Source organism: Chiloscyllium plagiosum, unplaced genomic scaffold (genome assembly GCF_037043375.1).
Source record: "Chiloscyllium plagiosum isolate Xiang-an unplaced genomic scaffold, Cpla_swu_hap1 HiC_scaffold_37, whole genome shotgun sequence".
In the NCBI taxonomy this organism is placed as follows: Eukaryota; Metazoa; Chordata; class Chondrichthyes; order Orectolobiformes; family Hemiscylliidae; genus Chiloscyllium; species Chiloscyllium plagiosum.
In genome coordinates, this window is record NW_028270175.1 from 26,836,813 (window position 1) to 26,851,000 (window position 14,188).

Sequence of the window (14,188 nt, forward strand, 5' to 3'; positions counted from 1 at the left end):
ACTGCAAGTTAGATATGCTGATGGTGGAGGAGGTAGATACTGTATCCAGTCCAGTGACCAGGGCAAAAATTAAGTAAACTGGATCCTGAATGTATTGACCTTCTTGAGTGCATGAACAGCTGTACTGCCTCAATTGAATAGGCTTATCTGAAACAAACCTGATTTGAGCCTTATTAGTGATTGAGGGGTTTTCATGAGATCAGGAGGTGCACTACTCATTGGAACTTCTGTCCTATCTTTGTACCTATAGTGCCTTGATATGGCTAGTCCAGTTTGGTTTTGGTGGCTCCCCCAAGATGCTGATAATGGTGCTGAAGGTCAGAGAAAAGTGGTTTTGCCCCTTTTTTGGGGCTGGTGATGTCCATTACCTTGAATTTACAAAGTACAAATATTACCTGCGTTCATCTGTCCAACTCTGGACTTTGTACCAATTACACAGAATTACCAATGTAAATCCACTCTCTTGACCTTATATTAGGAATGAAACTGATGAACTGACTGAAGAAGTCTGTACTGAGGTCACTTCCTCGTAGAAATCTTGTAATAATGTCTTAAGGTTGCAACGATTCCCACCTGACAATCGACAAATATTTTTCTTTGTAGCTGCTTTGATTCCAATTGCTGTAGACCTTCTGTTTGACTGTCACTGACTTCAGTCTCTTTAGGTCATTACATACTATCCAATACTACCTTTCATCAGCAATGTAAGCAAACTCTCGCATTTTAATCATACGACACATTGAACTGTCATGGAAAGATTGAACTGAAATGGAAGATGCTGTAACTTTTAATGCAAGTTTTAAATAGTAGGAAAAAAAAACCAATGAAATCTTACAAAACTCACATCTAAGAATTAACATTAAAAAATGCAAGTCATCAGGTGGAGGGCCACTATCTCCATAAGAAATAAACTTTAAATCAAGATTCACTTAAAGGAAATTAAATATTTTTAAGTGTGCCAGAATATGATACTAATATAATGTATCTTGGTAACCAAACACAGTATAATTCGCCAAATTTACATAGAGACATAATTAATTATTGCTAAAAAGAGACAAGTTGTTGAAGCCTTTCACCTTGCACTCATCAGAACTTAAATACAAGAAAACTAACTTCAGAAAATAAATAATTTATACAGCATGACTCTGATTGGTAAAGGCAGCACTGTGGGATGCAGCAGGGATTGGTTGTCTCCATAATTCTTTCCTCATTGAAAAATATGCGACATGTAGACATATTCATTTTTCCTCCAAAAAAACAGGTTCATGTGCAAGAATAAATGGAGACCACAAAATGCAGAAATGAATCACTGAGTACCACTGAAAATTTTGTATTGTTGTGTAATTCATAGCTCAATCAGGATTATTTAGTAATGTTGTCTAATAGAAAAATCACACCTAATATTAGATAATATTTTCTGAGTTTTGCAAGGATTGGTCAAGCACAGTCAGCATGCTTCCTGCCACGGACAAAGGTACATTTTGGTTTGATACATTTGCCACCAATTCGGATGTACAGCTTATAAGGCCTAGCATTACACTGACACTGTAATTCATATACAACATTACTCATTTGTCTGGTAGGCAGAACATCTTTTTGGTTAACGTCAGTGTCCTGGAGAAAATGACTCATCTTTATTGCAAAAGGTGCGTCATGACTAAATTGGGAAAGGTGGACTGATAATCGAGACCCACTATTCCACAAGCTGTTACAAATACATACCTACCCAATTAAAACACCAAGATTACCAACTTGCCTGACTGACTGCTATTCAGGACAAACTAATTCACACCAGGTTTCATCATTAACAGGAAAGTAGCTATTTATTGTAAGAAAATTCATTCTTTAACAAAGACCAAAAATGGATGACTGATTTACCACTATGCAAATTAAGACAAACCCCAAATATATGCACATTCATTCAGGAATATGGCAGACAATAATATATGGTTTGACAGAAATATTATTGGTGGAAAATGTAGACAGTGAAAACAAATGAGATAGAAACTATAAATAGGATTAGGCCACTTGGCACTTTAGGGTGGCTTTGCCATTCAGTAGGATCCTGTTGACTGTCTATCTCAATGCCATATTCCCTTTTCCTTCCTATACTCCTTGATATGTTTAAAAGTTTAAAAGTTGTTTTGGTAAATATATTTAGTGACTTGCCCTCCACAACCTTATAATAGTCAAGAATTCCACAGGTTAATTATGCTTTGAGTGAAGAAATTATTCCTCATCCACAGTCCTAATTCTGTTAAATTTTGTCAAAGTCCAGACTAGTAGAGTGGATGACTTGTTTCTCATAGTTCTTTTGCTTTTTAGCAACAATGATACTGTAGTGTCTGCACGGCAATGGTCCATATTCAAAGAGATGTCTCTTAGTTTGCAGACTTCTGGATAACTCTAGGTGCACTGCCTTACAGGTCTACAAAACTGCATCTTAAGAAGCATATTCCAAATCTATTGCTAGGTAGTTTTCCCTTAACTCAAATATTCCTGATGCCACTCTGTCACAAAGTATCACATCATGGTTCCAAAACATGACATTATCTTGTCTAATTAAAGCATACACTTCCCAAACCCACTTGGTCTTGAAACTGTGAAGTCTCTCCTGGTGCTGTACTTTTAGCTATATAGCACTGTCCAACTTCATTTTCAGTTTATAATTCTAAAGGGAAAATATATGGCTCCTTACAAGTAGCTAAGTCATGCTTTATAAATTTTTGTTCCTTTTCTAAAGTTTTTTCTTCTTGTGGTTAAGCCAATAAGTGCAAGATGAAAAGCTTCAACTTTACCTTTTCCTTGGCAACAATTAAGTTCTGTACTCCTTCGAGATGAAACAATAGTTTATGTATTTAAACTTACTACAATATATTCGCTCATCACAATGCAGTCTACTTTACATGTGGACGGGTGATCATTTTTGGAACAGCTCTGTTCAGTCCATAAACATGATGCTGAGCCTCTGTTCAACTATCATTTCAACTCTCCATCTTATTCTCACATTGAACTTTGTCCTTGGCCTCCTGAAGCTCAATTAAACTTGAGGACCAGCATTCCATCTTTTGACGAGACATTTTACAACCTTCTAGAGTGAACAATGACTGATGTTAAAGTTACAGCATCAGGTAGCAAATCTGCCATATGTGGTGCCCATAATCAAGCAACCCTGCGAGATCACGTATAGTACAATTAGAGCAAGTCAACATCCTCCAGTGACGGAACCAATGTCAATTCCAGAACTTAATCATTCTATGTGGCCCCAAATCAACTCCACTACTCCGAACCATCTGACACAAAGCCAAGGATTAAAGCTGGTATTTATGGTGTGTATAACTATATCATGTAATAATTACATATTGCCTTTATTAATGGTGCTAGTGAGAGAGCCACAATATTCCAGTATCTATGAAGTGCAAAATCTCACCTAATGAGCAGTTGCTTTGCATTCTACCATCAGTGGAGCATCGCAGCATTGCACCAATCACACGGCCTCCTACCAGCACCACACGGATATCCTTCCCATGCGATTCTTTTACGTATTTCTGGAAAAGGTAGGGAGCATCATGTCGTATCAGATGAGATAAGTCAGACAAATGATGCTTGTCCCGTGCCAGGAACACTGCCTTCCCTGAAGAAAAAAATACAGGCAACAGTCTGTTATGCATTTCAACAGACTATGTAATAAACCATTTCTGCTCAGGCAATAAAGAATGAAGCCATTATTCTGCATATACATAACACTAAAGACATAAGACAGCACAGTATTTTACTTCATAATATTCTCATATAAACATAAATATCTATTTAGAAAAATAATTTAAATTTCCCTTTATTTTTCTTATACTGGTTCTTGCCATCCTACTGAATATTTGACACACACTGGTATCTCACAAAGGGGGATATCCTTATTGTCCTGGATTGCAAGAACATGAGCAGGTTAGTTGAGCATTGGGCTAGAAGTGGCATCTCAACTGAGCAGGTCTTTGCCAAACGCAAACTCAAGTTTATCACTGGGGGCACAGGTATTACACAGGAGCAAACATTTGTCTGATTCCACATTAGTTTTTTCCACCCCCTGCAAACCATCACCTCCACCCCTCCCAATAACTATCTCCAACCCCTGCAGCCCATCTGCGATGAGACAACTGCGACCTATTGTATTGCCCAAATACTATCACAGGTGAGATCAGCTACCTCATCGCAGAGCAGAGGTTGTACCATCCTTCAATGATTTGATGTCTGTTCCTTAAAAAGTGATAATAAAGATCACAAAAACAAAATTTAAGTTTATGTGCCTTCACTTTATCTGTACTTAACTGCAAAATGAGAAAGAATTTATACCTCGATGACCTCGTGTATTTTTAACTACTACTGGATAACCCAAAGGCTCAGCATCATCGATCATTTTTGCAAAATTTTCATGACCACCTGTTATAAGAAGAAGAATGTTTTGAGGTTATTGGGAAAACAGAAATAAGATAATGGATACTTTAATTTCTGAAAGGAGAAAAGCTAATTGACCCCTCTTCCCCAAATCTCTCAAGATCCAAAAGAAAATCAGCTTTAGAACAGCGACCTAAACACATTCCCATTATACATCTACATGTTTTTTTGAAAAATACTAGCCCTGTATTTTGGTCTTAATTACTAATTCTGGCAATTCAGGTTAGCTTTTCATCAGTTCTTAGATTTAAAAAAAAAGAAACTGTATCAAATGCAACGACAAAGTTTTCAGGGACACACAGTACCCGGAATGACAAAAAAAACCCCCATCAAGATCAAGAATGTAAGGATGTACATTTTATAGCGTCCAGCTTTCTTTCTCAACTTCAGGTCCACAGCTGAACAAGCAACAATTATGGGTAGTAACTACTGCAGGTGTCAAAGAAAGCTACAGCACGCATTAAAGCGTGGACTGGCTTGTGACTAAATATTATTTCAGAAATTGTGTTCTTGCTAACAAAACATTGCTAAAGATTTAAAAGTTGCAAAAGTATTCTCAACATCTATTTATATATACCGTAAGAGAATGTATCAGGCAATGGTATTCCATGACCAGCTAACTCCTGGAAAGTCCAGAACTTGTTAACGCAGTGCAATATGGCCTGAGGACGATTGGCCAGGCGACAGCCCATCTTTTCCAAGTGCCGCAGGAGTGTAATATCACTATCATTCTGGACTGAAGGAGTGGGAACTCGAACAACCACTACTTGAGGGTAACTGGTTACTGGTTCCTGTTTGATACGTAGTCCTGCAGGGAATAGAATAGCCAACATTAATGCAACAGACACAGATGGCCAAAAGAAAACTTTTAGCAAGAGTACTATAAGCACCCTTCCCAATAAAATATTCTGCTCACTCAGTTGCAAAACAGACGGTACAACAGGGCTTAGAGTACCTGTTGATTGTGTGCACTAATAATTCTCTCTGGTTCTCAGTTCAGGTGAGTAGGACATAGTGAGAATTGCAGATGCTGGACAGTCAGAGTGGAAAAGGTTCCCATCTGAAATGTCGACTCCCCTGCTCCTCTGATGCTGCCTGACCTGTTGTGCTTTTTCCAGCTCAACTCTTTATTCACTCAGCTCAGATGAGTTAACTTGAGCTTATCAGAATTAGAGAGGAGAGTAAAACAGAACTCCTCCTACAAGTTGCTTTGGTAATTTCTCAGAGCAATAATCACCAGCCAAAAATGACAGCCATCTCACTCCCATCCCCTTCTCTTCATAAAGTCTACACTTATACTCCAACAAAGTTTTTAGAAAGGTATAAACGTCATCAATAAATCTACAACAGATTTATACTGATTATTTCTTGGTACAGGATTCTGTAAATGAACAAGATTTGGCTCAGAGGCATGAAAGTATTTATTTTAGCACAAATTGCATTGCTAATAAAAGAAAAGAAAATTTGAAAATGTAGGAAGAGGAAAAGACAGACAGTTTCAAGCAGAGACTGCGTTATTTTCTGCACAAAGTTTCTGATCCTAGTTCTACTGACAAGGAGTAACCCAGGTTAATTGACTAATACACATGAAATTACTGAGAAGGGAGAGAAAACGCACATTGAAATTATTGCACAAGTCATGAAATTGCTCTTGCACTCCATCCACTGGTTAATTCCGTTCTCTTGACTAACTTGTCAATGGTGAGACAGATGAAAAGGAAGGAGAGTTGCAAAAGGTCTATAGAAGGGAGGAAAAGTTAAAAGGGAAAGTGAAAACTTTCACTGTTACAAATTACCACAAATAAATGAAACAATCACAGCACAGTAAGTTACAAATGATATTTTTAGAATAAGATCCCTATGATTAAATAAAACTATTTTCATTCTCTTTGGCAATTTGAACTATTGGACATGCAATCATTGGGACAAAATCAAACTTGCGCTTATTTTAAAATGAATATATGATAGATTTCTTCGCAAACAGTTGGCTTAAAACCAGTGAGACAAATTGTTCGACAAGCAACTACTTGTGAGGAATCTATAAATTGGATTTCGCCCAGTCCAGAAATGCATCATCTCTGCATTGTCTGATAGAATTTAGCACTGTGAAAGAAATGACATACCATCAGCTATGAAAAGGGGCACATGAAGCTGGTATCCAATCAATAGCTGTGCACTATGCTGAGAGCTGGGCCATGACAGAAGTATAGAATCTTTTCTGCAGTAGAAGACACTATGAAGAGAACATGGGGTATAGGCTAGAAAGAGTGATGAGCACTTGGGTGAGGAGAATTGTCTTAAACAGTGCCGATGGCATTGTATTAGTGTTATTGGACTAGTAGTGCAGATAGCACATAGAACACAGAATAGTACAGGCCCTTCAGCCCTCGATGTTGTGCCAGCCTTTTACCCTTCTAAGGTCAGACTAAATTACATACCCTTCTTTGTACTATCTTCCATTTGCCTATCCAAGTTGCTTAAATGTTCCCTAATGTATCTGACTTTACTACTACTGCTGGCAGTGCATTCCATGCACCCACCAGTCTTTAAAGAACCTACCTCTCACATCTCCCCTAAACCTTCCTCCAATTACCTTAAAATTATGCCCCCTTTGGAAAGTGTCTGGCTATCCACTCTATCTATGCCTCTCAACATCTTGTACACCTCTATTAAGTCACCCCTCATCCTTCTTCGCTCAAATGAGATGCATCAACTCAAGCTCTGAAGAGACAGTGCAAATTCCAAAAGGGAAATTGAGGAATTGCAACTAAGTAAATAAATCTGAAATTAAAAGTTACTCTCAGTAACGGTGACCATCATACTACTGGATTGATGTAAAAATCCATCTGGTCTGCTAATGCCCTTTAGGGCCAAAACCCTTCCAGCCTCAGCCATTCTAACCTGCATACCACACCTGACTGTCATAAATATAGCTGATTCTTAAATGCCCTCTGAAATGGCCTGGCAAGCCACTCAATTCTACCAATGGAAAAGTCTAATAAAAATGAAACAGGATGGACAATCCAGAATCAACACAGGCCTTGGAAATGACAGGGAAATAAATAAGTCATCCCTGAAAAGTTTTCCTTGCTAACATTTGAGGCATCGTGCCACAGTTGGAAAAGTTACCCCCAAAAAATGTAAAACACCAGCCAATCAGGGGAAAACTTATTTGATCTCCTCTTTACCAATCTACTTTTAACAGATGCGTCTGTCTATGAAAATATTACTAGCAGTGACCATCACACAGATCTTCAGGAGATAGTCTTCCATCTTCATTCTGGGGGCACTTTACATTTTGTTGTGTGACACTACTATTGTGAAATGCAACCTGGTCATAAAATGAAGTGGATAACAAGTTAGAAGAATATGAAACAACTGTTCTGTTCCCTAAATCAGATTCATCTACACCATTAGGTTTAAAGTTTGATTGTGGTACTCAGGATATTTTACTTTTGCTGAATGTGGTGGAGAAAAAAAATGTACAACGGATATGTTTTGTGCAATTAAGTGAACATAATATCATAGGACATCCTTTAACTGTCTTCAGGATAGCATCTAGTCTAAATCTTTCATACTGTGCTCTGGAAATGACAACACTATCCGTTGAGGGGGAGACCAAGGATATGCAGATTACGCTAACATAATTAAAAGAATACAAAATAATTGCTGAGCTTCCTGCGACAAACAGTCTTTCAAAATCCAATAAATATCTGTCAAAATATAGTCAGAAAGCATCAATATTTCCCAGAGAGGTGATGTAAGCTTGGAAGCAGAGAGATACGCTGGTGGCTCTGACAAAGAGATGGAAATGCATTGAATTTGAGATTCAGGAAATTAGCATTTAATCAGAATCATACAAGTTGGATTCAAGTTTCTCACTATGAAAGTTGCACTGATTGTCAGTTTGATGAGTAAAAACAGATGAATAAACTAAAAGGGTCAGAAACTTTAAACGTTGTTGCTTCAAAAGCAATGTACATACAGGCATATATCTCAGAACAAGTTAGCAAGTGCGCCTCTAAAAATAGATCTGGAGTCTGTTACAATGGCTCAAAGCAATAAATGTTTCAATTAACACAAATACTAATGAGTTACTTGATGCAATCAGGTTTATCTTCTGATCTGAGGAAATAGGCATAAGTGAAGCAACTGTGACAAAACAAAACTACAGCCCGAAGTCGGGATTTGAACCTGAAGACAAGAGTGTGAGAAAATGTTTCAGTTCATACCTTGAGAATGACTTTACTGAAGCTGGATTGCTAGACAATTTATTGGACTTGGAACTGCAGGAAAGATCCAATTACTCTCATCCAAACATTATTGACCCAGGAGCCAGGTTAAATCATATAATAGTATCATAAATTCATAAACGGTCCACAGCACAGAATTCAGCTCTTCAGCTTACTGAGTACGCACTAGTCAAAAAACAAGTACCTAAGTATTCTAATTACATTTTCTAGCACTTAGCCCATAGCCTTGAATGCTTTGACATTGCAAGTGCACATCTAAGTACTTTTTAAATTAAATGAGGCTTTCTATCTCTCCCATCCTTGCAGGCACAGAGTTCCAGATTCCACCATCATGCGGATGAAAAAAATGTTTTCCTCTGGTCCTCACCTGGTCATTGATCCCTCCACCAAGGGGAAAACGTTTCTTCCTATCTACCTCATCTATGCCCCTCATAATTTAAAACAATCTCAATTACGTCCCCCTCAGTCTCCTCTACTCGAAGGAAAACAACCCCAGTCTATCCAATCTCTTTTCAAAACAAACTGTCCAGCCAAACAAAATCCTGGAATTCACTATCTCAGGCATTTGCATCCTTCCTTATAATGTGGATTCCAGACTGCACACAATACTCTGTGGAGAAAGTGGAGACTGCAGATGCTGGAGTCAAAAAGTGTGGCACTGGAAAAGTACAGGAATGTTGAAGGACTCATGCCTGAAACGTTGATTCTCCTGCTCCTCAGTTGTTGCTTGACCTGCTGTGCTTTTCCAGCGCCACACTTTTCGACTCAATATTCGAGCTGTGGCCTAACCAACGTTTTATAAAGTTTGAGCATCACATCTCTATGTTTAAAATCTGTGCCTGGACTAATAAGGCAAGTATCCCATAGCCATCTGAGCCACTTTTTCTACTGTGTGAACACGTACACCAAAGTTCCATTGATCCTTGGTGCTTCCCAAGCTACTACCATTCCAACCTACTCCCTTGACTTGTTTGTTTTCCTAAATGCATCATTTCACACTTATCCAAATGGAATGCCACATTTTCGACTGATTGCCTCATCTTATCAGTTAGTCTATATCTCCTGCGAATTCGGCTACCTTCCTCATTATTTACCATCCCACCAATTATTGTATCATCTGTGAACTTAGTGATCAACCCTCCTATTTTCAAATTTAAACCATTTATTTACACTTTATCGCTATCCTAATTGACAAGAATTAATTAGTCATCATTACCATGCTCGTTGAACCCTCTGGCTAAATCGCTTAAATTTCACTCAGTGCCTTCAGTATTGGAGATTTAGACTGATCTGATTGAGAACAAAATATTACAAGTACTTGATCATACAGATATTACTTTCTTTGGAAGAACCAAGGGCCAGGCATAACATCTTCAAATTTTAATCGTCATTTCGGAATAAATCAACAGTACTTTTTCACACCGAAGTGTGGTAAAATTGTGGAATTCTCTTCTCATAAGACTAGGGCTACCAGGGGACAACTGGAGTTTTCAAGACTGAAATTACAGGGCATTTACTAAGCAAGGATGACAAAGAGATAGGGAACTTAGGTGATCACCCATGATCTAATTGAATAGTCGAGTAAACTTTGGGGGTGAATGGCCTACTGCTACTCCTAATTTCCTACTTTAAAAAAGTGTATTAATGGGATGTCAACATGTTGGAAAACCCCATCTGTTTCCTATAGGGAGGGAAACTGCCATCCTCCTTACATGGTCTGGCACACATTTGACTCCAGACCCAAAGTAATGTGATTAACTCTCAACTACCCTCTGCACATTAGAGATGGGCAATAATGCTGACCTATCCTGTGATGCCTTTATCCCATGAATGAATAAATTTAAAAAGTCAGCGTTCAGAACATGAATGAAAATGAAGAAAACTATTTACTCTCAAGTATAAAATGTATTCTGTCCAACTAACAGACCTTTAACCCCTTGAGAATTCATTGTGGCTGGGAAACAATAATTATTCAATGAAAAATGGTGTGTCAGTTTGGAGAGGTGTCAGGACGAAGAGAAAATCAACTTATACATAGGCATTCCTACTTTCCTTTTTAAATTAAAAAGGGTAAAGCATTGTTTGAAATGAGAGAGGAAGAACTCTTAAGATACAAATACATGTTGTGGTACCCAACCTATATGGAGACTCTCAGTACAAATGTCAACAGCAGATTTCAAATAGATGCAACCCTCAGCTATTAACATTGCCAGACCCTATAAGGCCTTTACTTATACACTTAATGTAAGAATCCAAGTAGAAATAAAGGAATTGCTGAAAAATCTCAGTAGGTCGAGGCAGTATCTGTGGAGAGAGAAACAGTTAATGTTACAGTATGACATTTTGAGAAAATGTGGGATTGATCCCCATTCCAGCTGAGATAAACTTGAGACTTGCTTCCTTGCACCACTCTGAAAGTGGAAAGCAATGACAAACTACTACTGATGAAAACACCAATGAAAATGGCTCAACATGAAGTATGAGCATGCAATAAGCCAAAGAAGTGTTTTTAGGCAGAGCACCAATACACTCCTGTATCAACAATTTAGATATAAACTACACCTTTAACATAGTAAAACATCCCATATAAATATAAATTTACGCACTCAGGAAAAAAAGTAGCATTTTTGATGCACAAGAAATTAGCTGCTTGCTTTATTTACCTTACCATTCACCTGAGCTTTTCAAAACTAGAAGATTCCCTCTTTCAAACATGTATACAATTACTGGTAAGCAGAGAAAGGCAAGATACATTTTTTTGCATTTGGATTGACCTATCTCCTCCTATTCTATCATTCACTCTACCTGAAAGATGTGATTTGTTAAACCGCTAACTTTGCTTTGAAATGCTTTTTTGTACCTTCAGTTCAGCATCTCTTTGAACCGGTGCTTGAGGATTTTGATTTGCTATGGGTCTCACTGGGAAAAATGCAGTCTTGACTGCTGGACAAGAGTGGAACAGCTTCTCAAGTAGAAACTCGCCACAAAGCCAGTTGCTCCAGTGACAAGTGCATTCTTGCCCTGGTAGAATTCCAGTATAGACACTATGCTGGCGTACCAATGTGAGCAATAAGAAGTCAACTGGTCCACAAGTGGAAATATCGATCTGTTTGGGTCTGATGCAGACACTGATGCTGCAGAATCAAATTAAGTTGATACAGAAACAGAAATTGCTGGAAAACAACTCAACAGGTCTGGTAGCACCTGTGGAAAGAAAGCAGAGTTAAAGTTCCAGGTCCAGTGACTCTTCTTCTAAAGTTCACAGATGCTGTCAAACCTACTGAATTTTTCTAGCAAGTTCTGTTATTGTTTTGAATTTCCGGCATCCACAGTTCTTTGATTTTAGGTTCAAATTAAGTGGATGCGCGTTTCTCCCTGATACAAGTGAAAATTCGGATAGAGGTAGTGTGTTATCTGAGATCAACATTATCTTTATTTGGATTAAGGCACTGTGTACAGCGCCAACAGAGTATCCTGTTTCTGAGAAATACCTCTTGTCATTAAGTTTAAAACTCAAAATGCTAGACTTTTCAGATGGAGTTTATGGATTCAACCACTCAATTTAAAGATTTCACATTGCTGGTGAGTTACTGTGATCGCAGATGCCTTATTCCAAATATAACATGAAATAAGATAATGTTATGGCAAATAGGGTTAAGGAAAATCCAAAGGGTTTTTACAAACACAAATTAAGGACAAAAGGATAAGTACGGAGAGAATAGGATTAGCAAGGCAGCTGAGGGAGCTACTAAACGAGTATTTTGTGTCAGTGTTTACTATGGAAAAGAACATGGAAGATACAAAGGGAAATGGATGGTTACATGTTGAAAAATGTCCATAGTACAGAGGAAGAAGTGCTGCATGTCTTGAAACTCAGAAAAAGATGGATAAATCCGCAGGACCTGATCAGGTGTACCCTGGAACTTTATGGGAAGATAAGGAAGTGATTGCTGGGCCCCTTGCTGAGATATTCGTAACATTGATAGACACAGCTGAGGTACCGGAAGACTGAAAATTGACTAACGTGGTACCACTATTTAAGAAAGGTGGTAAGGATAAGCCAGGGAATTATAGGCTGGTGTGCTTGACGTCGGTGGTGGGCATGTTGCTGGAGAGAATTCTGAGGAACAGGATTAACATATATTTGGAATGGGAAGGACTGATTAGGGATAGTCAACATGTGTGGGAAATCATGTCTCAGAAACTTGATTGAGTTTTTGAAGTAGTAACAAAGAGGATTGATGAGGGCAGAGCAGTAGACGTGATCTATATGGACTTCAGTAAGGCATTCGATAAGGCTCCCCATGGGAGACTGGTTAGCAAGGTTAGATCTCATGGAATACAGGAGAACTAGCCATTTGGATACAGAACTGTTTCGAAGGTAGAAGACAAAGGGTGCTGCTGGAGGGTTGCTTTTCAGACTGGAGTCATGTGACCAGTTGGAGTGCCACAAGGATCAGTGCTGGGTCCACTACCTTTCTTCATTTATATAAAATATTTGGATGTGAACCCAGAAGGTATAATTAGTAAGTTTGCAGATGACACCAAAATTGGAGATGTAGTGGACAGCAAGAAGTTTACCTCAGCCTACAATAGGATCTTGATCAGATGGGTCAATTGGCTGAGGAATGGCAGATGGAGTTTAATTTAGATAAATGCGAGGTGTTGCATTTTGGGAAAGCAAATCAGAGCAGGACCTATACACTTAATGGTAAGGTCCTTGGAAGTGTTGCTGAACAAAGACACCTTAACGTGCAGGTTCACAGTTCCTTGAAAGTGGAGTCGCAGGTAGACAAGATAGTGAAGGCGGCGTTTGGTATGCTTTTCTTTATTGTTCAGAGCTTTGAGTATAGGAGTTAAGAGGTCATGTTGCAGCTGTACAGGATGTTGGTTAGGCCACTTATGGAATATGCAGAAAGTTGGTCAGGCCACTTTTGGAATATTGCGTGCAATTCTGGTCTCCTTCCTGTTGGACGGATGTTGTGAAACTTGAAAGGGTTCAGAAAAGATTTACAAGGATGTTGCCAGGGTTGGAGGATTTGAACAATAGGGTGAGGTTGAATAGGCTAGGGCTGTTTTCTCTGCAGCATCGGAGGCTGAGGGGTGACCTTATAGAGGCTTAGAAAATCATGAAGGGCATGGATAAGGTAAATAGATAAGGTCTTTTCCCTGGAGTGGAGGTGTCCAGAACTAGAGGGCATAGGATTCAGGAGAGAGGGGAAAGATATAAAAGAGGCCTAAGGGGCAACATTTTCACGCAGAGGGTGGTATGTGGATGATATGAGCTGCCAGAGGAAGTGGTGGAGGCTGGTACAATTGCAACATTCAAAAGGCATCTGGATGGGTATATGAATAGGGAAGGTTTGGAGGGATATGGGCTGGGTGCTGGCAAGTGGGACTAGACGAGGTTGGAATATCTGGTTGGCATGTACAAGTTGGACCGAAGGGTCTGTTTCCATGCTATACATCTCTATGATGCTAAGGTA

General features: G+C 38.8%; 1 protein-coding gene across 3 annotated transcripts in view; it reads right to left on the reverse strand.

The window, feature by feature from the left end:
• rimkla (ribosomal modification protein rimK like family member A) overlaps positions 1-14,188 on the reverse strand; it is an 84,555-nt gene that overhangs the window by 9,331 nt on the left and 61,036 nt on the right. Inside the window, exons 2-4 of one of the 3 annotated variants that reach the window (XM_043675677.2) lie at positions 5,027-5,257; positions 4,324-4,434; positions 3,431-3,634 (exon numbers count right to left, since the gene is read on the reverse strand). In XM_043675677.2, coding sequence (XP_043531612.1) covers positions 3,431-3,634; positions 4,324-4,434; positions 5,027-5,257 — 546 coding nt within the window. The remainder of the gene's footprint in view (positions 1-3,430; positions 3,635-4,323; positions 4,435-5,026; positions 5,258-14,188) is intronic. The other 2 variants (XM_043675678.2, XM_087980522.1) reach the window with 2 other exon arrangements.